Source organism: Kryptolebias marmoratus, linkage group LG8 (assembly GCF_001649575.2).
Source record: "Kryptolebias marmoratus isolate JLee-2015 linkage group LG8, ASM164957v2, whole genome shotgun sequence".
Classification (NCBI taxonomy): Eukaryota; Metazoa; Chordata; class Actinopteri; order Cyprinodontiformes; family Rivulidae; genus Kryptolebias; species Kryptolebias marmoratus.
Window position 1 is genome coordinate 14394671 of NC_051437.1, and position 25185 is coordinate 14419855.

General features: G+C 41.5%; 1 protein-coding gene across 4 annotated transcripts in view; it reads right to left on the reverse strand.

The window, feature by feature from the left end:
• Positions 1–25185, reverse strand: part of zbtb46 (zinc finger and BTB domain containing 46) — a 71769-nt gene that overhangs the window by 39680 nt on the left and 6904 nt on the right. For 3 of the 4 annotated variants that reach the window (XM_025005709.2, XM_025005710.2, XM_017415117.3), the window contains exons 2-3: positions 7778–7998; positions 6728–7661 (exon numbers count right to left, since the gene is read on the reverse strand). In XM_025005709.2, coding sequence (XP_024861477.1) covers positions 6728–7661; positions 7778–7963 — 1120 coding nt within the window. In that variant the 5' untranslated portion in view covers positions 7964–7998. Of the gene's footprint in view, positions 1–6727; positions 7662–7777; positions 8002–25185 lie in introns of all 4 variants that reach the window. The other variant, XM_017415115.3, reaches the window with a different exon arrangement.

Genomic DNA, 25185 nt, shown 5'->3' on the forward strand with positions numbered 1-25185 from the left:
AAAGAGTGAGTCCTGCAGTACAAAGATGGTGAGAGACAGAACTGATAATAGACTGATGGTGGAAAAAGTGAGAAAGATGAACCAGGAGCCGCAGAAAAATCCAGAGAGCAGAGTGGACAGAGAGAGGAGAAGCCTCAACACGATGCAGGTATCTAACCCATCGAGTGTCAAACACCGAGCCACGAAGATGGAGGTTAAAAATTAAGTCCACACTCTAAAATATTAAATCTATTTTGGTTTTTAATGAAGGAGAAGTGAATTAGGGAGGAAATATGGGAGTAGATTATTAAACCAAGAACGAAAGGAAAGGAAGAAAAAAAAGAGGAGAAAGTGGTAAGGTGTGAGGTGCGAGGGGGTTGAAATCTGTTCACGGTGTTTTAAATATTAAACCTATTTCAAGTTTAATGAAGTGCAAATACTGTAGGGAGAGTCTTAACTGGAATACAAAGAGGAAAGGGGCGAAAGGGAGATCCGATTCATTATTTCAAGTGTTCACCTCTGTAGACGGCTGAGACTTGGGGAGAGGAGCGCAGGGAGAGAAGGAGAAAGAAAAAGTTGATGCAGAAAATAGAGGGCAGTTTCGAGATCACCTGTCTGCAGACCCCCAGGTGAGTCCAGCCAGGAGGCTCTGGAGCTCGGAGTGGGAGGTGGGCAAAGACCTGAACGCAAGTCAAAACACGCAGCGTTCACTGCAGCGCTCCTGAACGTGCACGCAGGAACAAACGGGACATGGTTTTACGGAAAAGTGATTTCTTCGTTCTTTCTTTCATATTTTTTTTCTAAGTGTGGGCATGTGCGAGTTTGTGCTAGCTCGTTCGGCTGAGGAGGGGGAACTCTGAGGCCACAGAGCAGAGAGGAAGACAGTCAGATAAAGATGTTGGATTTCAAAGAAAAAAATTCTCGATGTAATCAATGTGCAACAGCTAGAGGGAAATGGAAAGAACAGCCCACGTGTGATTAACTGTTCACGTCTACATAATCAGATGCTCTGAGCTTTGTGTGTGTGAGGTTTTGTATCATACCGGCCATGCACCGGATTGCCAAAATCCCCCAGGCTGCAAGTAAAGGTCACCGTATGTGCGTGTGTGTGTGTGTGCTTTAATACCAGCAAACAACACAAACAAAAAAAAGTATTTCCAGTGCTGTTATTATGTGGGATACAGATCAAGCTGGTGTTTGCCCCAAGAATAACAGCTCTAGAAAAGAAATCAATTGGTAACTCATGTTTTCACCCACTATGGCTTTCTCTCAGGTTTGTGGGAAGAATAAAACTCTGCTTCAAAAATGACAACCCACCGTTTGAAGAACTGACACCATGGTAATTTAAATAGGAAAGACAATATAGAATGTGAACCAATATGGTGACGTTTTCAAATGGGAAGAAGAAAGGATGAGGCTAAAACACTGAGCAGCTCACACTAAAAAAGTGGATAAATACTAGCCAGGTGTATCACTTAATGTAAATTAGGACAAAAAATAATAGACCTGAAACAGAAAACAAAAGAATCAATATGTTTTTTTTTAAACAAATGCAACGCTGTTACTGCTTAACTTCTGAGATGTGAGCACCAGGCAGTCCAAGCGTTGTGTTAAAAATAGTCATTGGGACTACTAAAAATGGAGAAGAAAAGCATTTCATTGTCATTTAGACAACAAAAGATGGGGAAAATATGGCTCAGGTTAAAAAATGTCAGAGATTGAGTATTTTGTTTTTTTCAGCTGCACACAAATCTGAAAGCCTGGGATTCATGGAGTCAAAACGTGACAGAGAAATTAACCAGCTTGACTGACTGTTTAGTTATTCAGGTTTAATAAGCTGGGACTGTTCAACACATGGCTCACAACAGGGACATGCCTAAAAGATGACCAACTATTTCAGATGCAAATGAGGGTAATTTAGGTGTTTTAAAATAAAACCATGTTTTTCAAACTGTTTGCTGCCTGCTGGTCCGAGCTCAGTTTGCTTTGTGTGATGTGAAGAATAAGACCGGATACTAAAAGCTCTCCTTAAGGGTCTGCAGCCATAGCCATGGGTTCAACATGTTTCAGTAGGAGGTGCCCTGAATTTGCATGACCCTAAAAATCCACTATACCAAATACAGTATATGCACTGAAATGCACACGGGCGTACATGTTGTCTTATCTGTATAAGAACTTCAAATAAATGTTGTATATTTTTTTACAGACAATATCTGTGACACTGCAATCATCAATCAAAATGCAATAACTTCCAAATATTATTGAAGTTTAAACATGTGCAGCATGGGATTTTTATTCTTTTTCCCATCAGTTTAATTGCAAATTTGGACATGTCTGTTCTCTGGCATCCATCAGGGAGTGCTGCAGCACCATCTGTGCCCCTACTTCCAATAGCCTTGTCTGTAACCATCACAAAAAAGAAACAACACACGGAAAAGAAGAAAATTGTAGAGTCTAGAATCAGCCACAAAGAAGTTAGCTCAACATACAAAGTCTATAAAAGTGAAGTAAATACGTTGTATTTTGACAAAATACATACTCAGGTTGCAGGAGTAATGGCAACATGTGAAAAAAAAGCATCATATTTTTCCTATAAATCTTGCTGAGAACTTTTTGGACCTTTTGCAAAGCGAGCTGAAACAGAATAAAGTGCTTTTAATTGTTAACAAGATCAAGTATTCAACTCTGCTGATAAAAGCAGTCTTATCAGGTAAATGTAGATGTTACAATAATTCTAAAGACAAACATTATCTTCAAATTTCATTTAGCATTATCCATTTTTCAAACTTGATTTTTTTATATTTCCCCCCCCTGTATATTAGCTGCATACTTAATGTGAATAAATATGTGCCACTGAAAGCACAAAACACAGGCAAACGTCTATTTTTAAGCCAGTGAACAAAAACAAACAAAACAATCACTAAGAACATTGTCGCTGAAAGATGTTTTTTAATTAACCAGGTGAATGATTAATTGTTTTCTGCTTTAAATAGGTTTTACAAAACAAATTTATTATGAGGCATCAAAGAAAAAGGCTGAAAAACCTTGTGACCGTCGATGTTCAGAAAAGTTACTTGCAGATCGGTGCTATCGCAATCGAACGAAGAACCAGAGGACAAACTGCAAATAAATTTAGGTAATTATTTAAAGGAATAAATAAACATATAGGTACAGACTATTTAAAACTCTCTTCCTCAAAATATGTCACGTCTAATAGTGCAGTTTGCAGAAGTACAGATACCTTTTCTGTTTCACGGTTACGGCCTCGATCGTTTCTGTTAGCAGACAAGGTGAGCTTAAGAAATAAGATCAAGCGTTAAGAAAAAGCTGCTGTGGCCTCTGTAATGACATCCAATAACCACAGCAGATGTTTGCAAAGGAACAGATGTAAAGAAAACAGATCCCAACTCCTGCAGCTGTTTATGTCAACACTGGCGTTTTCATACAGACACTTTGAAGGCTGTGCGCTCGTACACACTCATATATGAATCTTTTATCGCAGAATAAACCAGTGAAATCCTTGACCAGGCTGCCCCTGTGTTGTATGTTGCGCAGACGTTTGGAATAGCAAAGCATGAACACTGATTACAGATGAATGAGAGGGAGGGAGACAGAGAGTGTGTGGGCACTTCTCATCAATAAGGAATGAAGCAATTAAGATAATCTTAGACTGAAGGTGCCCTTTCTTCTTCATAACTACCAGAATCATTCGTGGAAACTAACAACCGGACTTCATGGACCAACTTTCCCATCATAAACCTAAAGTACTGCAATACTGAAAAAAAAAACCCGAGCTGTTGTTGAACTAAAAAGGCCTCAAAAGTGTCGACATTAACTCATATATCAATTAAGCAAACTCCTCTGTACACTGAATCTGAAAGCAGGCTTGCACAAATGCAACATTAGGATCAATAATAGTTGATCTTGATCAACTAGAGCTTGATCTTAGTTGACTTAATCTACGCATTCAACTTTCTAAACTAATAAAAACAAATTTCCCTTTTCATTTTGAGGCCTGGAACTTGCTGGGCTCTGTATATTTGTGTCTGACATGGAGACTGGCTGGACCGCCTTAACATTCTGGTCCTAGGCAGCACTCAGGCCAGGACTTTAGGGATGATGCGCCTGAAAAATAATGTGTAACGAGAACTTGATTTAGCAACATGACCTTTGTTGGTTACATTAGAAGATCAGGGGTTTCTCCTGTGATCATCCACTGATGCTGATGGCACTTTACATCAAAGAAAGCCTCATATGTGTCTCAGTAATACTATAGAAAAGAAAATTTTGATTCCCTTGATGTAAATAGAGGCTGCATTTTGTCTGCTTGCCAGCTGTTATGGCTTACTTACAGACATTTTTATTGTTCTTTTTCCTGCTGTGAGCACTCAGAGAATGTCCGCCAAGTTAATGATCACCAGACACTTGGAATAAATAATGGATCTATCCTTTAAATCATGTCCTGCGAAAACAAGCTGCAGCGTCTAAAATGTGTCAGTGTTTCAGTTCACATGGCTGCAGGCTGTATAATTTGCTTATGTTTACATTTATGATGGACACACCAGTAGCAAAGTAAAGAGTGAACGACTGTCGGTGCTGATTTAATTGACAGTGCAGAAGCAGGCCTTCGACCACCACTTCATCAAAATAATGCAGACTGGGCAATGGGGGTAATCCTTTATATATATTTGTCACTTTTTTATGATTAAATTAAAATAATTTATGTGACATACAAATCTTTTCTTATTTTGAAATCCAAAGTGGTATACCTACCTTGAAAACTATATTTTGCACAGCTAAAAATAATGTAAAATTTTATTACGTTCCCATTTTTTAGCTATTCCACATGCGTGTACATCTAATTCAGATCACTGACTGCAGGTGACAAAATCCTGAGCTTAAGGAGACTTAAGACTTAAGGACACTAATTCTCATAACTCCACCAGAGCAGTTGCACATACTTTTGACTGTCTGTAGGTTAAAGTTTGAGATCTGGCGACAAATATTAGGCATTCTAACAGCCTAATATTACAGTATTTCCAATACATACCAAAAATGACCTCACTACACTTGTGCAGTATTTTCTAAAACCAAACCAAGACAACTGGCTGCAATATCAGTAGTGAGATTTAGCTTCAAATACAACATACCACTTACAATCTGAGTAGGAACATGGTAAATATTAAGGCAATCTCTCTGAAGGACACTTGGTTGTTCCAGTTTTTTTTTTTTTTTTTATCATTTTGGTGCTATTCTTGAAACCCAGCAGAACAAAGGGATGGCTGATTGTCTTTTGGCTAACACCGAGCGGGTTTCCACCAGCAGCAGCTCGAAACTTCCTCTAACCTTTATGTAAGCAAACACCTCTCTCATCAGAAGCTGCTTCCCCACAGCCAGACCTAAACTCTACCTTCTACCAGAACCAGAAGACTGGCCAAAAGACTTGAAAGTGCCATTTAGTTAGTGGGTGTATGTGTTACGCATGAGAGTGTGTGATTCTGAAGCTCGCTCAAGACAAGATGTACTCAGGCAGTGTAATAAGGTCTGACTGCAGGTCATAAAATCTGGGACTCAGGACATGTGAAGTGGAGAAGACAAACCATCATAAGCCTGAAAGGGTTCAGTTCCTATTTTCTTTTTTGTTCCTATGTTTTTTTTTCTTCTCTTCTCTCTAATTACTCCTCCAATCTAACACTCTCTCTTCCTTTTCCCTCTCTCTCGCCCTTTCCAGAAGGTCCTTCCCTAAACCCCAGAGAGAGGGGGAGGAGCCTGGGATGGCGAGGACGCGCTGGTAATCCGTGCAGTGACCCAGGTCAATTCAATTATCCTGTTTTCTTTCACTGCGCGACGTGTGTGCCCATTTCACAGCCAACTCCCTTAATGCGCCCAGGATTAGCTTCTCTTACTTTTAATAATCTACCTATTGACGCCTTGGGGCCCACAACATATGCAAAGACACACAAACACGCACAGGTAAGTTTATCGTGTATAAGTTTTAGAGTAAAGGAATTCACTAAACAGTTCTGCAAGGCTATGGATCAAGGAAGAAATCTCAAAATAAATATGCATTCACGAGTGTGTTTGTGTTTGCATTTGCTTGACTATGTGGGAGTGTGGCTTACATAAACTGCAGTAAAGAGAGGATTGTATTATCCATCTGCATTTACCCAGGCTTCACCTCACACCTTCAAGATTTGCGATAATCATCTTAGGCCTAACACGTTAGTGTATAAGCTCGCTAATCTCAACCACGGAGGAGGAAAAGAGGTCAATTTCTTGAAGCAAACTGTGCAGATGGCTGACTTGTACTGAGTAACCAAAAAGGAATCCATGTGTTAAAAACTACAGTACAGCAAAGTCTCATGCATGTGAGTTCAGAAAAAGTCAACAGAAGACGATTGCGTCCAGCTCATGACCAGTTGGTTCAACAATCTTTTAAAATACAAATCAGACTTTGCCACAGTTAGGTGTTGAGACGATAGTCTCACTCAATTATCTGATTTAATCTTATAATCGCACCAGTCATTCGGTAATTACATTACAAGATAACTAATAGTTTTCAATCACTATTAAAATCTGTGGCAACTGTTCCTCATAGTCATAAAATCATCCCTGCATGTGAGGATAAAAAGCTGATTCGACCTACCTCCTCTTGACCAAGTAGTTTCCACCCATCGCAGAGACATTTAACTAATCACTGCCACAATGACTTCCCAAAAACAGGAGTGTTAGAGTCTGTCAGCCTTACCTGGGATGTCCTGCCCATTGTAGTTCCATCCAGGGACAGCTAGCATAGAGGGCAGAGGAGATCCAGGTCTACTGTCCCTGTCTCGCTCCCTGTCCCGCTGCCGATCCCAAGTCCTCTCTGCCTGCTGGGTAATATGTCTGACCGTGTCCTTGTTCTTCCTGTTCTTCCTCCTCCCTGACCCTGACAAGGGTTGCCAAGGTCCATCTCCAGCTCCCCCACCGGCTCCCCCAGCCCCTTGTTCCACCTGGCTTTGAGTTGCCCCCTTTGGAGTGTCCCTTGGATGAGAAGAGGAGGCAGGGGAGACCTGTTCTTCTTTGACATTGATGGGTCTATAGTCATGTGGCCAGGCAGGCTGGGAGTCATGGCAGGCTTCCTCCTGGCTCTCGTGACTCTTTGGGGGTTCTTGGTCCTCCTTTCCGTAGGTGCTGCCTCCCTCGTGGCAGCTGGCGATGGCTGAGTCCCCAGAGGAGTTGGCTGGGCTAGTTCGACGTGCCAGCCAGGGAGAGGTGCTGCGACCTGAAATGATGGAGGCCAAGGCTTCAGAGGCTATGCCCACTATTCCACCTCCTCCTCCTAAACCAGCTCCCGGAACAGCCCCTGCTCCCGCCATACCCACTCCTCCTCCACCCCCACCAACTCCTCCACCTCCGCCCAAACCTGCAGCGACAGCTCCCATTTCAAAGTCGGCGAGCTCATCGGCCATCTCAGAGCGGATGCTGATGTCCAGCGCAGCCTTGATGAAGCTGTGGCAGGCCTGGACGATGTCCGTCATCTGTAGGTAGCTGGCAGCCGACATGACCTCGATCACGTTCTTACTGGTGAGGGCGAGATGCGCCGAGTACATGAAGTCCAAGATAGCTTTGAAACCGGTCGCCGTAACGATGTCTAGATGAGTGACAGTAGTCTGATGGTGAGGCTCCGCCCCCTTTTTAACCTGCAGGATGACATAAAGATGTTCTTGTTTGGTTGTTGCTCGTGTAGAAAAAAAGGCAGAAAAACAAGTGCATAATCAAACCTCCTGAAACGTGTTTCACTAGCTATGTCCTTTACCTGGCAGTAAAGAGTCTTGAAGTAGCGTGAGGAACCCAGAAGGACATTCTTATGGGCCTTGAAGATCTTTCCGTCCACAATGACACAGGCGTCACAGAGGATGCCATGCTGCCTCTGCTCATTGAGCTCTCGGAGGAGCTGACGGTAGTGAGATGAGATCTCCATGTCCTCCTTCCTGTTGTTCATCTGTGTAGCTGAACAAAAGCCTCTCCTCCAAACATCTGCTGGCAAATAAAAAAATAAAAAAATAAAAGACGTGCAGGCAATCAGTGAAGGATGTGTGTAAATATATAAATGTCTACAAATGTCCAGAAAGGATTTTTGAATTCTGCAATTGCACAAGGATGAACAGCTGCAGAAATACAGAATATGGGCACAATAAAATCCATGTCCCTTTGTGCATTTCGACAAAAGAAACCACTTCTCCTTTAGGTTCATTCATATTGTTGATAGCCTTGTGCAAACTGAATGTTTTTCTCGTGCAAGAAGGACAGAAGAAGCAACTTTAACTGAAGCAACTGAATCTTTAAAGATGAGCCAGGATATGTCAGCAACGACTGTGACATAAAAACAATGACATCAATAGAAACCACATCTCAGCCACTTTAGTTTGATGTCTAAAAAAAGCCCTGGATCAAATGATCAAATATCTCTGTTTATAAAGTGTTTCTGACAGGTTGTGTGTGTGTGTATGAGACAGAGTGTGTGTACGCTCATTAAAAAGGGCAGTTAAAGAGTGCAACACATTTATAAAACAGGAAAAAAAAGCCCATCTTTTAGCAGAACATCATTAAACTAATCAACAAACAATGGCGTTTTTTAAATTTAAAAAAAATCTTGTTTCGACTGGAAATATTCAACCAGTTATCTATTTTCAGACTGAAATTTACTCTTGAACCTTCACCCCAGAGTTTCAGATCGTACACACTTTAGAAAGAAGCTTTCATCAGTGTTGCAGCTAGTCGTAAGTCAGAGAATTTCATGGCAGTCAAGTAGAAATACAGCTAAAAAAATTAAAGGCCTCGCATTTCATTAAGCACTGCAAACAGCCCGCCACCTTTAATCATAGTATTTTAAGCTAAGATCATCTTATGTTGAGAAACGATGAAGTCAAAGCCTTTTGGGTCAGACATTAAAAATAACATTATGAGCAAGATCCTTATTAACACTTGGAGCAATGATTCCCAGAGTTGGGGTCGGGACCCCAATGTGGGTCACCCAACACCAAGTAGGGGTCCTTAGATAATCTCCAGATATCAAGTTACAATTAAAAAGCCAATTTTTATAATATATTTACACCATAATTGTTACAGAGAATTGAAATACAAGTTATTTAATGACTTAAAAAATAGCAAAACGGATGATAAGACTGTTTGTGTTGTCGTTATGCCCTTATTTAATAGAATCATTAGCACTTTTGGATATTTAAACAGCCAACAGATGGGGTTTCAATAAAATCGGTCCACTGGTCCATGAGATATTTTGCTAACAGACAAACAAACGAACACATGTGCGTGCACATGGGCAAATAAATTATTGTCAGCCTTCTGCTTTTTGGCAGCAGGTGATTAAAACCAAATATAGCTTATAATTTAAATGTTCACAAACTTTCAGACACTAAATTAATTGATTTCCCATTTTGCAGCTGTAATTTCCCTTGGTTTGTAGATCAAACTTGAAAGCTTGTGTTTTTTTCCGACATGATGCCCTCTGCGCTCACACATTACAGAAAAAAAGTTACAAAATCAGGGATGCGGGAAAAGGCCACAGACAGGGGAGAGCTGAGGGAGACAAAGAAAGATGTAAACATCACTACGTTAACCCGCGCAAGTCGGTGGCAGGAAAACACACATAAGCCCCTGCAAACACAAACCTGCACACACACACACACACACACTGATAGAGGTGGAAGGAGACACGCTCACTCAGGCACTACATTAGCCGGAGCATTAGCAGCCGCCGCTCCCGTTCTCGTCTCGGTGAGGGGCTAAATCGTGGGGACGCAGAGTGTTACCAAACGCAGAGGTGATTTGTTTTGGGAACGCCACGGCTGTCAGCTCTAGTGGGCCACTCTGAGAGATGACAGCTCGGGTTGGCCAAGGTGACAGCAGCGTTTGCTCGGGGGCCGGCACACTTCAGGTCATGTTTAGCAAAGCTCTGCTCAACCTGATGGCTTGTAAGATCAGATAAATCCACAGTGTCTCCCACGTCCACTCGGACAAACACACCTTCTGTGAACAGCAGCGGACAAGCCGATCGAGTGATTGTGACAGCTTCTTCGCTTTAGAACAACAACAACAGAAAAAAAAAATCTATCAATCTATCTAGAACCTTTCACTTTTATTAGTGTCTCTTTAAGTTATAAAAAGAAAGTAAAGAAAAAATAAAAGGTTGGATGTGAATGCAGAATTAAAGTGTCCCTTTGAGTTTCCAACACAAATGTTTTTATCCTTTGGCTTACTTTAAAAAAAAAAAAACTGCTGGCAGTCTAACCTTGAAATATTTTTCCTTTTGTGTAATGCTCTGATAGAGGCATTGAGAGTGTTCACCTTTCACCTTAGGAGACAAACCGAGAGGCTTTGAACACGCCGCGGCTGCGCTCCTCTTCTCTCAGGGCCACTCGCACATTCAATTGTAAAGCCCGCTGTATATGACTGGCTCCCTCTCAGAGCCACATAACACACAAAAGGAGTCATTTATTCACACAGACACTTTCCTTCTTTTCCTATTCCTCATTTTTTCCAGTCATAGTGGATGGATGGTGTTATAAAGGCTCAGTGTACGGCATGGGCTGGTCGGGAGTTTCCTGATGAGATTTCTATCAGTCGATAACTCAGGAGAGGCAGAGAAAGACAGACAGGTTTGGATCCAGACTGTCATCAATTAAGTGCTGCATTTAAGGTCTGTACAGTTTTCTTTTTGTTTCCGACTCTTTCACAGTTTCTAAAATCTCAGACTCGACACTGACAAGCTTTTAAACGCACAAGTCAAACTCTAAATGCTATGAAAAGAATACATCCCTAAGAAAAATGGCAAATCTCTTCCACAAAAAAACCCACAAACCTTTCGGGTTAACAGTTAAGGTAATCATCTCTGAAATTTTTTGATTCCACACTGATGTAATTCAGGCGAAATGAGTTTCACTCAAAGCATTCAGCACGTCAAAATATTTATATTAAAGAGTTCAGTTATCAGCAGTCAAGACTGCCGCTTCTATAACGGGAACTTCTTGCTCTTCTTTTTCATAAACAATATGAAATTAAATCTTCTGGAACGTCAGTTGAACAAAAAAAAAGAAAGAAATAATAATAAAAAGTTCAAATCAATGCATGAAGAAGGATATTTCTGAAAAAGAAAAAAAACATGATGAAAATGATTATTCTGTGCAACTATGAGGAGAAAGTAGCTTTCAGAAATGATTAAGTGAAAGTAGCATGGTTTAAAGGGACGCATATCATCTGTCGTCTTGTATGACAAAGTTTGAAACAAATCTTGTGTTCAGAAGATGTGTTGAGGACGAGTGTCAGCTACTACCACACCAGCTGAGTTGTAGCCATTTTAGCGTTAGACTAGATACGTGTCTACATGGTAAATACAGATACATACCAGGTTTTATTATACATTGCTACCAATCTTTTTTTTTTTTAACTGAGGATGTAGTACTGATAATCAGTCGTGGGTCAAATATCTGCTGTACTGTTGGTATTAATGAGCTCCAGCTCCAGTTTGTTGTGATAGAAACGTCACATTTGCTCTGACATGGTGTGTTTTACTGCAATAAGGGCTGCAAGATCCCTAAAGTATGTTTCATTGGATGTACCTCTACAACTTAATCATTTTTGGAGTCAACCCAATTCAAGATGGGTGTCACAGTAAATTGATGTAAGCAAATACAAAACAGGTTATACCTCTTGCTATTGTACACATATTGAGCTAAATTTTGGTGTGGTCGTAACTGAGAGTCATCATGAGCTCAAACAGACCATTCTTTAAAACTGTGGCTGATATGATTATCCTTCAAGAAATGTTAGTTTATTTTAAATAGTGATTTTAATAAACACGTTGCAATTTTTTTTTTTTCTTGGAGCCCTACATACTTCCCCGCACATAATCATATATAAGTTTCTGTTCTAAATTTAATAATAAAGTGCGGCGGCATATTCTCGTAGAAAAAGACAACTTTTTCATGGCGCTTTAGAGTTTCTATTAGAGATGCGTGTAGCTATACATTTGGGTGAGTGAATGTTAAATGGTGCCTCAAATTTAACAAAAGCAATGATCAGTGGAGGGTAAAACAACAGTAGGGACTGAGGGAGAAAGCGTAAGGGATCTAATCAGATTTATTGCTTCAACAGACTCACAGACACACTGAATTAGTAGTCGGGTTGAGAAAATGAGCTTTAATGGAGTGCGCTTTGACCTCTAAACTCTTTGCGTCCCTAATTGGGTTGTTTCATTTCCGCATATCCAATTCTCTCCCGTCGGGAACCCCCTTTTTGCAGAGGAACCACGTTACCCTTCTTATATGATGCATAAACATCCATTCAGTTGGTTTTTAAAGACTCGCTCGATTTTAACCCATGAGCTTTAGACCATCAAGTAGGACCGAAGCTCATTCCTTTCACCGTGTGAGCGCAACCTTGATTTAAGGCACGCTCCCCCCCCACCATGAAATATACACTTGACACAAGATGGAAAAGTAAGGTAAAATAAACTTGTCAAACAATCAGCTATGAAGAGAGAGAGAGAGAGAGAGAGAGGCAGAAACATTTGTGTCTAAAGCATGAGCCGTCTCACCAAGGCTACAGAAACTAAAGGCTGCTTTCAGTGTGACACGCAGCACAAAAAAGCTTTTCATCCTTCTATGAAATCTTAGTTTGAAAAAAAACCCCAAAAAGGTACAGAAGAAGTCATCAGGAGGCAAGCTGACAGTCTGAGTGCTTATTCACGGCTCGAGACGATTGTTTCGGTAAAGCACGCCACTAGTGCTCCAAAACCCTGTCACCCCCCGAGACCAAATCAAAAGTGACTGTCCTCCTTAACCCCTCCTTTCAGCCCTCTTCCCTCACACACACACACACACACACACACACACACACACACACACACACACACACACACACCGCCACCACCACCAAACACACAAGCACAAAGCTCTGACTAAAAAACACCCACATTCACACGCCTAACAGAGCCGTCACGCCATCGCACGCTGTTTTGTCCTGGTCACGTCACGGCAAAGTCACTTCAGGCCCGAGCCAGACGGCTAAAGAGACGAGACGTGTGATGGAGTAAGAGAACGGGGCTCCTTCATCCTTCCTGTGTCCCTCCGAGCCACTTCTCTGCTTCCTTGACCGCTCAGGACCGAGGGGACCGAGGGGAGACGGAGCGCAAGGTCCCCCTGGATCAGTCCAGAGCAGGACTTTGTTTGACGGAGAGCTTTCATTGTCTGATCCTGAGGTTCTAACATCATGCTGGGTGTGAATATTATGGCATGAAGAGCAGCTTCGTACTGGATAATTACACAAGAAAGTTTAGCAAAAACAAAAAACAAAAAAACCTTTTAAAGCCCTCAGGAGCTTCTGAGTTTGTTCAGTGGCTCTGTAATCCTATCAGTAGGTACAAGGTTTAACTTGTGTTTTAATATCTATTTGTGTCTGTTTCATACATTTAATCTAAAATGTAGGATTTATTTTCAGTTGGTCGGCACACATTAGCATTGAGAGGCTGGTCTACACTCTGAATGTAAATTTGGCACATTCAGCTAATCAGTCTACATTTGAATTGCTGTTTTCTGCACAAGAAAAGCATCAATATTTATCACCCGCCTTTCAAGGTGGTGAGCGATACTGTAACTGCCTGTGCGCTTGTGTTTGATGTCGGTCTGTTAGCAAAATATCTCATGAAACAGTGAGCGGATGTTCATGAAACTCTTAGAAAGGAATCACTGGATGCACCTCTACAACCGATTACATTTTGGAGTCAACTCAATTCAAGATGTCCGCCACAGCTACACAGCTACTCAACCTTAGCCAACACAAAAAGTAGTTGAGACTTATCCCCAAGCACACAAACTCTTTGTTCAAAACAGGTGACATGCATTTCTTCAAGAAAAGCTAGTTTCGTATTTTAAATTGTGTTTGTGTGCGCTGGCAGTTTCAATCACTTGCAGTTAATTTAATTCTAAAATATTAGATTTTTCAGTTGATCTGCACTCATTGGCATTGAGAGACTAATTGTAAATGTGCCACACTTAGCTAATCAGTCCGCATTCAGATTGTGGCCTTGATAAATGTATCAATATTTTATTAAATGAGTTTGGCAATTGAGTTGTGAATTTAATAAGTAAACCTTTTAATGAATTTAGAGAAAAAGGCTGATAACATTTAAAAATAATTTTAAGAACAGAACCTGTTTTTGATGATGCGTTTCAAAAGCACACATTTTCTTTATAACGTCTAAATCACGAGCACTGTCCAAAGAATAAGTGAAAATTAAAGTTACTAAAAAAGTTTTTTTCCAAAGTCAAAAGCTTTACATTTGTGGTCCAACTCAAACATCAAACTTAAGCAACTTGCTGAAAGTTAAAATCTGTACTAAGAGGTTTCCAGATTACTGTGTAAACTATATGTTATACCAAATGTCAGGAACCGTGGAGACTAAGGCGAACCCAGAATGCAGACTCATAGTAAGGGGGAAAAAAAACTAATTTATTAAACTAGAGAATAAACAAAAACAAAAATGCTGACGTGGCAGCAAACAAACAAAACCTAAATTTAAATACAAACATGGAACCGACAGAAACCAGGAACACAGCACGAGGGTAACTAAACAGACTACATCAAACAATAGACAACTAACACAGACAAACCTTAGACAATGAACCAGCGACTAGTGGGAGAAATGACCGGGTATTTGAGTACTGAGGATAACGAGGTGAGTGGGAACAGGTGGAGTGATTACAGAGTCAGGACAGGTGTAGATGGGCGTGGTTAACAGGCAAGTGAGTGACTGGGGAAGGGTGAAATGCAACATGAACATAAGACAACAAAATGCAGACTACAACAGAATCGCAACAAAACCCCAAACCAAAGAAAATAAAACATAAACAAAACCCATAGAAAAACCAAATCACCACAACAAAGCCCTTAATTTGTTCCCATGTAATCAACCAGATTCTCTATAACCCATTTTTCTCATTGATTTAAGAGTCCAAAATCAGTCAATATGTTGACAAGTGGGTGGCGCTGAGAGACAGCGGTTGTCACTGTTGACTCATAGCAAGAAGGTCGCAGGTTCAATTTTCCCGGCCTTTCTGTGTGGAGTTTGCATCTTCTTATCGTGCACATCTGGGTTTTCACCGGGTACTCCAGTTTCCTCCCACATACCAAAAACACCCATGTTAGGTTCATTGGTAACTCTAAATTGTCCCTAGGTGTGAGTGAGAGTGTGGATGGTTGTTTGTCTCATTTGTCTCTGATGGACTTGCGGTCTGTCCACGGTGTCCCCTGCGTCTCGCACAGTGATGGCTGAGACAGACACCAGCTCTGCACTACCCAGAAAAAAAAGAAGGCAAAGAAAAGGGATGGATGGATGGATGGATGGATGGATGGATGGATGGATGGATGGATGGATGGATGGATGGTTCATGGCGGACATGTTTAATAATAGGCTTGTTAGTTGACCGTGCTTTAGTAAAGCCGATTGCTTGTATTTTATGAAGTAAGACACTGTGGAGTTGTTATCAGCAGAAACAAGGATAAAATGATAGAAAACACAAACAGGAGGAGAGACAGGAAGAGAGGAGAGAGTGAGTCAGGCAGCCAATATTTTTTAAACAGCTTTGCTTCCACTCAACTGGGCATCAAGGCCATTATCCCGGGGTTAATCCCCAATCCGACGGAGCTGGCAGCCTTCCGGGACAAGCCCGGGTGGCAGTCCATCAACAAGGCAGGCGCGGACAAAAATAACACACACTCACACATGCACATGACAGACACAGGCAGGCATGCAAGCTGCAATTACAGCAAAGCAACACATGCACACACACAAAAAACTATTAGAAGTAAAATGGCTTGTTTTTAGATTCTTTGTCATTTCTCTTTTCTGTTGAAAATAAAGTATTGTTCCGACTTTTTTATGTCCCCCTGTACGTTTTTGTATTGTCAGTTTCTTTTATCGCACACCCTCCATCTGTCCACCCTCCCCAACTTCTCTAATCGTGCCACATTTTGTTACTGTACCTCCACTACCACTCTCTCTTTTCGTTGTCCTCTTTCTGTCTGTCTGGCCCGCTTCCAAGGAGCCAAGGTGGACGAAGAGATTGACTCAAAGAAGGATAGCCATGTCATGTGGAGAGGGACCAAAGAAGATCCAAGAGGCTTACAGAGACTTAGTACTATTCCCCTTCATCCCCTGCTCGGACTTACAGGGTCCCACCCACCACCCACCGCTTAGAAAAAACAATACCTGGACCCTCCTCGTTTAGAGGTGAGGACGACCACCATGCTACTTCTTCTTCCCAGTCAGCGGATCTGCCTTACGCTCTGCATCCGTAAGCGGGTGCGTTCGGCTTATGACACCAATGTGTCAATTCCGTAACGCTGTGTCCTCTCACCGTCAGCCACACAGGCGTTAAACCTTTAGTGATCTTATGGAAATCCAGCCACAGTAAGGATGGACAGGGATCATCCCTGAGTAACCAGAAAAGAGGTGTGACATTGCCTGGATGCTAATGACTAACTTCCTCTGGTCAACTGCAAACATTAATGTTACTTTTTGAGAAGAAACTTTTCAACAGGTTTGGCGAAACTACATCTTGTCTGATCTTCATCTGTGGGTTTCCTACTTTGCACTCGTGCTTGCGCGCATGTGAGCGTGCGGTTTTTCTGGCCCATCTTTCTCTCTAGGCCCCTATAAGCCTGCCACGTCTCCCATGGTAACTCCCTGACTGACGACCCGGGGCTTAGCCTAAATTCTCTCTCTATTAAAAGCCGTGAAACGCAATTAATGAAACATCTCATTACCACTGTCGGAGAACCCAAAATGAAAGGAGGGGGGAAGAGAGGGGAGGGGAACGACAGTAAAACAACGAATGGGAAGGTGAGGGGACCGCAGAGAGCTACGGAGCTGGAAATAAAGGAGTAGAACCAGGGGAGGAAAGAACAGGAGACAGAAAAAGAAAGGGAAGGGAGGATGTGACGGAGGTGAAATGATGGCAGCAGATAGCTATTGTGTGAGGATTTTTTTGTTTGTTTGTTTGTTTGATGCATGTTAACATAGAGAATGGCCATGAGTAACCTCATGCAGAGAGGGAGGTGCAGCCCCGATATCTACTCCACGCTTATTTTAAAACAGCCTTCCAATGCTGTGGTGCACAGTCACAGTGCATTTTTGTAAAAAAAAAAAGATTCATAGATTTTATGTTTAAAATTTTAGTCAACAAAAAGGAAACATCTGCATTTAGTTTTGTAGGTGGGAGGAGGCTGATGGTGTTGGAGCAGGTGGGGGGATAGTTTTCTCATGGATCACTGACCACATTCCCTCACATGGTCTTCTGGTGTAAAACTCCCAGGTGAGTCACTGAAACCAACTCATCCACTGAGGAACAAACCCCTGACATCACAAGGGAAAAGGAGTTTTAAGGTGCGGTGCAGTCTAACAGCATGATTAGTTCACAACCTCTGGGATCTTACTGTGACTTTTATTTTCTGCTTACGAAAGGGTCACTAAAGCATTTTTAATTTTTTAATGTTTGATTTTACAGCTTCCTCGCCTGGGGAGGATACTGTATAAATTGGCCGTTGCAAGTCATGAAGTATTTTGTTTTATTTTGTATTTTTAATTATTACTCATAATTTTTTTCTTTTTTTTTACGTTTGGTACAACATATTGAGAAGACTCTCCTCCATGGGAACAATATTGACAAATTAAAAACCAAAACAGCTTTCGTGAATTATTATTCATGGGTGAAACATGTAAAAAGAAGTTAAAAAAGAGAAATAAGAGAAAACAGAGAAAAGTTCAAAATCATTATCCAAGCTATTGCTACAAGTTGCAGTTGTACATTTTACTTTACAATGACTACCTCTGTTTTACAGTATATCTGACATTTTAATCACGTTTTAAGTGAAAGTGCCCTTATCATTAATTACTAATTATTTAAGAACAATAAAAGGAGAAAATATTCTGATATTTTCAGTTTTTAAAACAGCACGGATGAGTAAATATACACAAAAATACTATTTCTACATTGAGGTATTGTGTGAAACAGTTTTATTTTGTTTCATAAAATTAAACACCAACCCTATCGTTACAGTTTGACCAACTGTTTCGTTGCACATAAGATGTTTAGACACCTCATTATAACATTAGGACCATTATAAAGGTACAATCTCACTAGGCTGTGACTACTGGAGACTAGTTGGTGACTCAAAATTGAGAGAAAATAGCCAAAGTTTTTGTTGCAGTCTCACTGAACTCACTAAGCGTTTATGACCAAGGGATCAGCGATCCATGTGGCCACATTTTCATTGGGGCTAATTTTTGAAAATCACAGCTTATTGTTGCATGCATGGCTTGGAAAACTGCATTCTTGATCGCATATATTTTTATTACCCACATCATGCCCACCTCAGCTCACTTTGTACCCCTGCATTTATGATTTAATGGAGTACGCTTCTGAAATGAAGATAGGCAGATGTCCCGAATGTTTCGAGACATTTTGGAGACTCCCCCTTACAAATACTGTTCAACAAACGGTTGCAGCCCAGTGAGAAAAGTCTCCTATTTCAAGTATTTTCTTAAACTAAACCTTAAAAGCAGGCTGCTTCCATTCAGCAACATCAGCTTTAGTTAGGTAGAGCAAAGATGTTGGTCGATGGTTTGTTAGTGTTAATTAGTTCATCTTCAAGTAGTTCAGATGACTTGGATTTCAGGTCTGTGGGCCGATAGTCAGTCTCAGAAAGTGTTATTAAGGCTTTTCATGAAGCTTTACTGTAACATGAAATGAGTCACATCAGTTCAAAATGTCAAAAGCAGCACCAGACTCAAAATTTGCCAAAGGAAATATAATCCAAAAATATCTGAGAATTCCAATCTTGGATAAATAATCTGCACTGATTTGTTGTTGTGTGATCATCAGATTTCAGCAGTTTCACTTCTAGTCATTATGGTGGCAAAAAATATCAAAAATGTAGATTAGATGACTTACACCTCATAATTATCTCCAGCAAAGACTGGAAATTACACTCACAGGCACGGACGGCTCTAGATGAACAGATAAAGCAAATCAGACCAGTTTCACCAACTCAGAGATGAAATAGCAAACACTGGTGTGAGGATTACGAGACAATGAGAGCCAGGGCACATGAAGGACACGCTCTGAAAGCCTTTTTTGGTCAATGTGGGAACAGAATTAGGGTTTGTTATGTCAGTGTTTGCCTGTTGTTGCATCATCTCATATGTCAGGGGTCTCTAATGAGACATGATGAGAAATCAATCACAAACTAAACGTTTGAATCGAAACAGAGAATTTTCTCATTTGTGCGTTGGCAATTCTTTCCCTGACAGCCCTGGCGATGACTAAACTCTGTAAACATATAATTTGCTCCTACCAGCTTGCTCATACCTCTGAGGTACTGACTCTTACAAAAAAAAAAAAAAAAACATCATCATAACTTTCTTAGCCAAGTTATAATAATGGTGTTTATTGGATCTGTTTTCAGTCCAAAGTTGGGAAAATGTTATAGATTTTACATACCACTTCAGAATAAGGCAAACATTATAATGGATTTATGAATGTTTTATAATGAGGTTATTAGGCTGTAAACTGTTCAAAACTTATCAATAAGCCCTTACAAAACAAGTTACAAGATGGTCACCACAGCTAATCAACTTTAGCAAATACAAAAATCTAACTCGGTCAGTTTTACAGATATTGAGGTAAAATCCGATGTGGTGGTAGCTGAGAGTCATCCCCAAAACACACTCGGAGACTACTTGTGCAACATTAACTGCTGGTATCAACCCAGTTTGTTCAGAAAATTTCTCACAACCACTCAGCAGATTTTAGTAAAACTTTCAGAAAGTGATGACTGGATGCCCATCTACAATTCATTAACTTTTAGAGTCAACCCAGTTAAAGATGGCCGCCATAGCTAATTTAACTTTGACTCTGTTAAAGAGCAGAAAAGCTTTATGTGTTTATGACCACTTTTTAAGGCTGCTCACACTGTTGTCTGGACAATTTTCCATTCCAAGATTTTATCTGTTTTAAGAGGATCACAAGACAATACTGCTTTCCATCCATTTACTTCCTAGTATTTGGCACTGATGTTTGAATACTCACAGATTTGTTTAAATTTACAGATTAGAAGAATCTATGCGACTATTGTTTTGATGCACTGTCTTTTTTTCCGCCCACTGGTGTGTGGTAGTAACACGCTGCTAACACTACCACAAGGCAGAGGTAGTATGTCAACTTCTTTCCCAACCACCAGTGTGCTTTTTTTCATACACGGTGCCTTTTTTTGATGCAAAAAACTCCAAGTGATCCTGCCATTGAAGTTTTAGTTTGAAAGGATTATAAAGTGGAAACTACAATCAAGGGTGGGCTACGCCTTCGCTGCAGGAATACATGCCTCCACGTTGATTCACTGGACCGGTGAAAATGCTGGAATACAAATATCCCCGGATAGCAGAATTAGCATACATGTGCGTAGCCGAAGCCTCGGTTCCAACAGAGGGTTTTTCAGTGGCAGAACTTGTGATAATAATTCACCACGTTTTATCCCGACCGTGGAAACACAGGCATTTTTAGGCTAAAACATAAACCTGGCAGCGGACCCAAATCATAAAATGATTGCTAAGATTGGTCCTTGTGCAGCTGGATGAGATAAATTATTGGTCATATCGGCGTTGCTTTCTTTTATGGATGTGTAGAATTTCTCCATGTTCAAATGGTAATGTGGCTTACTTCAGCTCAGCATTTTTTATTTTTTTTATTTTTCAGTTTGTTGTTGTGCTGTATTAATTAGCACTGTATGAGAAAAGGACAGAACAAGCATGCATTGTGAAAAGCCTGAATAGCTGTAAGTCTGTCTTTTTCCGTGAGTGTGTGTGTGTTGTGTGTGGAGTAGGGGGTGGCAGTATGGGGGAAGGGGAGAATATTCAAATAATAACCAAATAATTACCAACAAATTCAGAGTATTTTTGCTTTAAATGTCCTTCACTATTGCTTTCAGTCTATAACAAATCCTACCTCCCCAATCATTGATAAAATAACGTCTTTTTGAATTTTATTTTTATGAATTTGCTGAAGTGACAACACCGAGGCTCAAAACTTCAGCTGCTTCCCTGTTTTTTTATTTTCCCTCTCTCCACAAGCAAACTACTTATTGTGAGTGCATGTGTGTGTGTGTTTGTGTGTGGATGTCCAGACCCTCTCATAGGTCTCATCGCGAAACCTGTCACAGCAAAAAAGCAACCTGTCACGACTCAGCTAGACACGACTGTACATGACTGTACCACAAAGAACACAAGCAGCCTGTTCCCGAGCTGTTAAAACAGTCACCAGCTCCAAAGGTCTGAGAGGAGAAAACACACACACACACACACACATACACACACACACACCCACACACAGACCCTGTCAGCAGAATGGCAGAAATAAAACAAAGGGTTACAAAGGTATTAAAAATCTTTAAACAAAAAGAATATTTGAATGACTAAGCTCACATGATATAATAAAAGAAACGTTTCTTGATGTCTTGGGGTCTAATTGTTGTTTGTACAAATGTGTGGTTTTTGAATGTGTACGTAAATGACTGAATGATGGTGAGTCACTGCTGGTGGCCAGTCGCTATCTGGCGCTAAGGCGGGTGTCCAGAGTGTGTGTGCGCGTCTGTGTGTGTGTGTGTGTAAGGGTAACTTGTCAAACAGAGCAAACAGAGGCCTCTTTCTCAAATCCACACTGAGCAGCAGATTACAATGAACTCATGCACAGAGGGGACCAGAAAAAAAAGCTACAGCTTAAGAGTGTACTCGCATGTTCAGCAGGCACACCCTGTGTCCCCCCTCCTGAGTAAATATTAAGAAAGACTTTACTCCCTGCTAATCTAACTCACACTCAAGAGCATACACACATAAAAGACAAAAAATGTATATTTATATATATCAACTTTTTCAATAAACAAAATTTACTTACAATCTACAAGGCTACAACAATGGAGAACAGAGATTTACATATAGATAGAGAAGCATTTATAAAAGTACACTTGTACATAATAGCCCGAGGCGTGTTGTCACTCATCAAGCTGATCAAAAAGCAGCTCCCATACAACACTGATAAATCTTGGAGCGCTTCTGCGAATCTGTCCTTCAACGGCAGAAAGAAAAGAGGAGGTGAGATAAAGGGAGAGAGAAATCAAGGGGAGAGGAGAAGAGCATCTAAATATAGAGAGGCTTGCATTTTGGACTCAGAAAAGAGACAGTGAAGGGTAAGAAAGAGAGAAGGGAGGGAGGCAGGAAGGAGGCGCAAGAGGACGAAAGGGAAAGTAAAAGACGTGGAGGAGAAGTAGCACGGAAGCTGCGAAAGAAGAAGAAAACCGAGGGGGCTTCTGGAGAAGTGGACATGAAGGCACGACTGAGTTAAATAAACCACACAGTGTATCACTTCAGGTGGATGTCGATGTGTAATGTCAATACCGAAGGTCTACCTCTTGTGTGTGAGCTTTTCAGCTGCTTCAACAAACCGTCCGCTACCCTCCTGTCGACTGAATTTGAACAATAATCAGTGCAGACGCAAAATCGTTCAAGTTCTTTGTCTCTTTTGTTTCTTCCTCGGCCAATTCTGCGACGTAACGCTGCGTCTTCTACAGCTACAGACAACAAAAACCTGATTTAACGCCACGCATCAAGTTGTTTTTTTTTGTGCTGAAATCGGATTGCTTTAAGTGAAGTGTGCAGGGGGCATTAGCATGGACCGCTCGGCTGCTAGGCTCCAGGCCAGTTCGTTGACCGTGATTGACGAAGAGCGAGGCTGGATGAGACAAACGCCTCACCTGGAGCCTCACGTCTCTTGAAACCTCCTTTTCTGTCACCCTTCTACCTTTCCTCCCTGTCTATCTGTCCCTTTGTCTCTCCAAGTGTTTACTTCAATCCGCTTTGACACTTGACTGTCACCTGTTGACTAGCATTAGTGGCGGCTACTGCGACTGCCCCCCATGACAATAACTGCAAACGCATGCAAAGAAGTTAGAAAAAGAAGCACAATGAGAGCGTGAGAGACAAAAGGACCACCGTGCACGCTCTCACAATGGCAATTCCAATCGCTAAAGACAACACCCCCCTAACTTGCAAACCTAATTTTGAAGAAGTCACACATTCCCACATACTGAGGCCGTCTCAGGTTCCTGTCTAAAAGCACCGATCAACTACCAATCCTCCTCTTTGTGACACACACACAACAACACAACCTGGGGGGGAAAAAAGGGCGTGAGAGCGATGGAAGACACGGCGGGGAGAAGAAGAGAGCGAGGGGTGATAAAGTAAAAGGGAGAAGGGCATGAAGAGGCAGACAAAGACGGGCAGAATGACAATGAGTGAAAAAAGAACCAGGAGGGGGAAAAAAAAATACAACAGAGAGGTGAGATAAGGTGAAACTCTTACTCCTAACTCTGTGTGCACAGTTTTGGAGACAGAGGAGAACAAAAACAAAGTGACAATATTTTCATCTATGTGAACGTGTGCAAATACAATGTTGGAGAGAGGCGCCAGAGGGCCGCCGGGGAAATCTGCCCCTCGCCACAGAAAAGGGGATGTGAACCTACTCACTTCTGTTCACATTTGGATCTCCTCTCCTGCTCATAAAAGGAACTACACTGACACAAAGGTGCTGCTAAAGCAACCATCAATACTGAAAAACATATTATGCAGTTTCATCGAATGGGAAACTTATTCTAACTCTGATGGCTAAACTTGACATCAGCAAAACATTTTCTTGCCGTTGGGGATTAAAAAAAAAAAAAAAAAAAAAGAGTCCCCGCTGCAACTAAATGGTTTGCTGCTGTGTTAACAGGATGTATAAATATGAGCTGGAGGGTCAAGGGGAAAGATAAAAATGAGAAAGGGAACGCCGAGAAGGTAAAAGTGAGAAAAAAGGGAGTCGAGGAAGGGTAAAATGAGAAATGGAGTAGGGGAGGCCACAGGAGGCACCTGGCCCACTTACAGCAGAGGAGGGGGTGGTGAAGGAGGAGAGGTGGAAGATTAGGGAGACGGAGGGGGGGAAAAGGAGGCGGAAGAGGTGGAGGAGGAAGGGACGAGAAGCTGGCGGCACATAGAAGATGGGACGGAGGCGTAAAGGTAAGGGAGAAAAATAATAGAGGGAACGATGGAAATGGAGGTGAAATCAGGAGAGACGGAGCGAAGAGGTGGGGGCTGGAGAAGAAAAGGTGGCCTTGTGACGCTGAGAAAGGAGGTGGTGTGTGCGTGCGCTGGCTGTGTGTATGTGTGTGTGTGGGTGTCTAAAATTATGACAAAAAACTAACACCTTACCCAAAGTATGAATAACCGACCACAACAGGCCAGCGTAAGTTCAACCTCCTCTCCCTGCACAGACAAGCAGCCTGCCTTTACCACTAATATCCCACTAATACCACCCACAGCCCTCGCTCTACCTCACATCAATGAATATTTCATGTCCTGATGGCACTTTTAAAGAAAAAACTAATTAGCAAATCCAAGTTGATCTGGCATTAGTCATATCAGGCCAATTAAAAGCCCAGTCCTACTGTACATGTTAATGGCAGCGAAGTGGAATAATTGTATGTTGAGCAGGGGAGAGAATGTTAAACAGGCCTTGTTAGCAGCACTTTAGCACTCTAGCCTGAGTCCATGGCTGGATTACAAAACTCTACAAAGCAGAATAATGTTCATCACACACACACACACACCTTTGAAAACTCTATCCATTAATTAGCGTGTCGCCATAAATTCCACGGGGTCGGGTCTGATACTTATGGCTAAAAGAAGAGAAATAGTTTATAGGAAAAATGATGGTTTTATGCTTGGGCGTCAGTATTAAACAGGGATCCGAATGTTGGCAGGAGACAGCAGGTCAGATGTTACGCACTGTTAGTGGGAGAAAACTATTCTCCCTTCCACACAGAGTCTCGGCGGTGAGTCAAGGTTGCAGAGGCGATACTTGTGGGGTATTTGATTCGGGGAAAGGTGAGCGTCTGCATTTGATACTTTCCAACCTTCCCCTCTGTGTGTTTTTTTAATGCCGGAGTTTAGATTGAGACAGACAGCGCCGATACACACAGACTAAACTGTGCTGCACAAAGGAGCGACAGAATAAAGAGAGCTAAAGATCTTTTGTAGTAGGTGTCTGATTCATCAACCCCCCC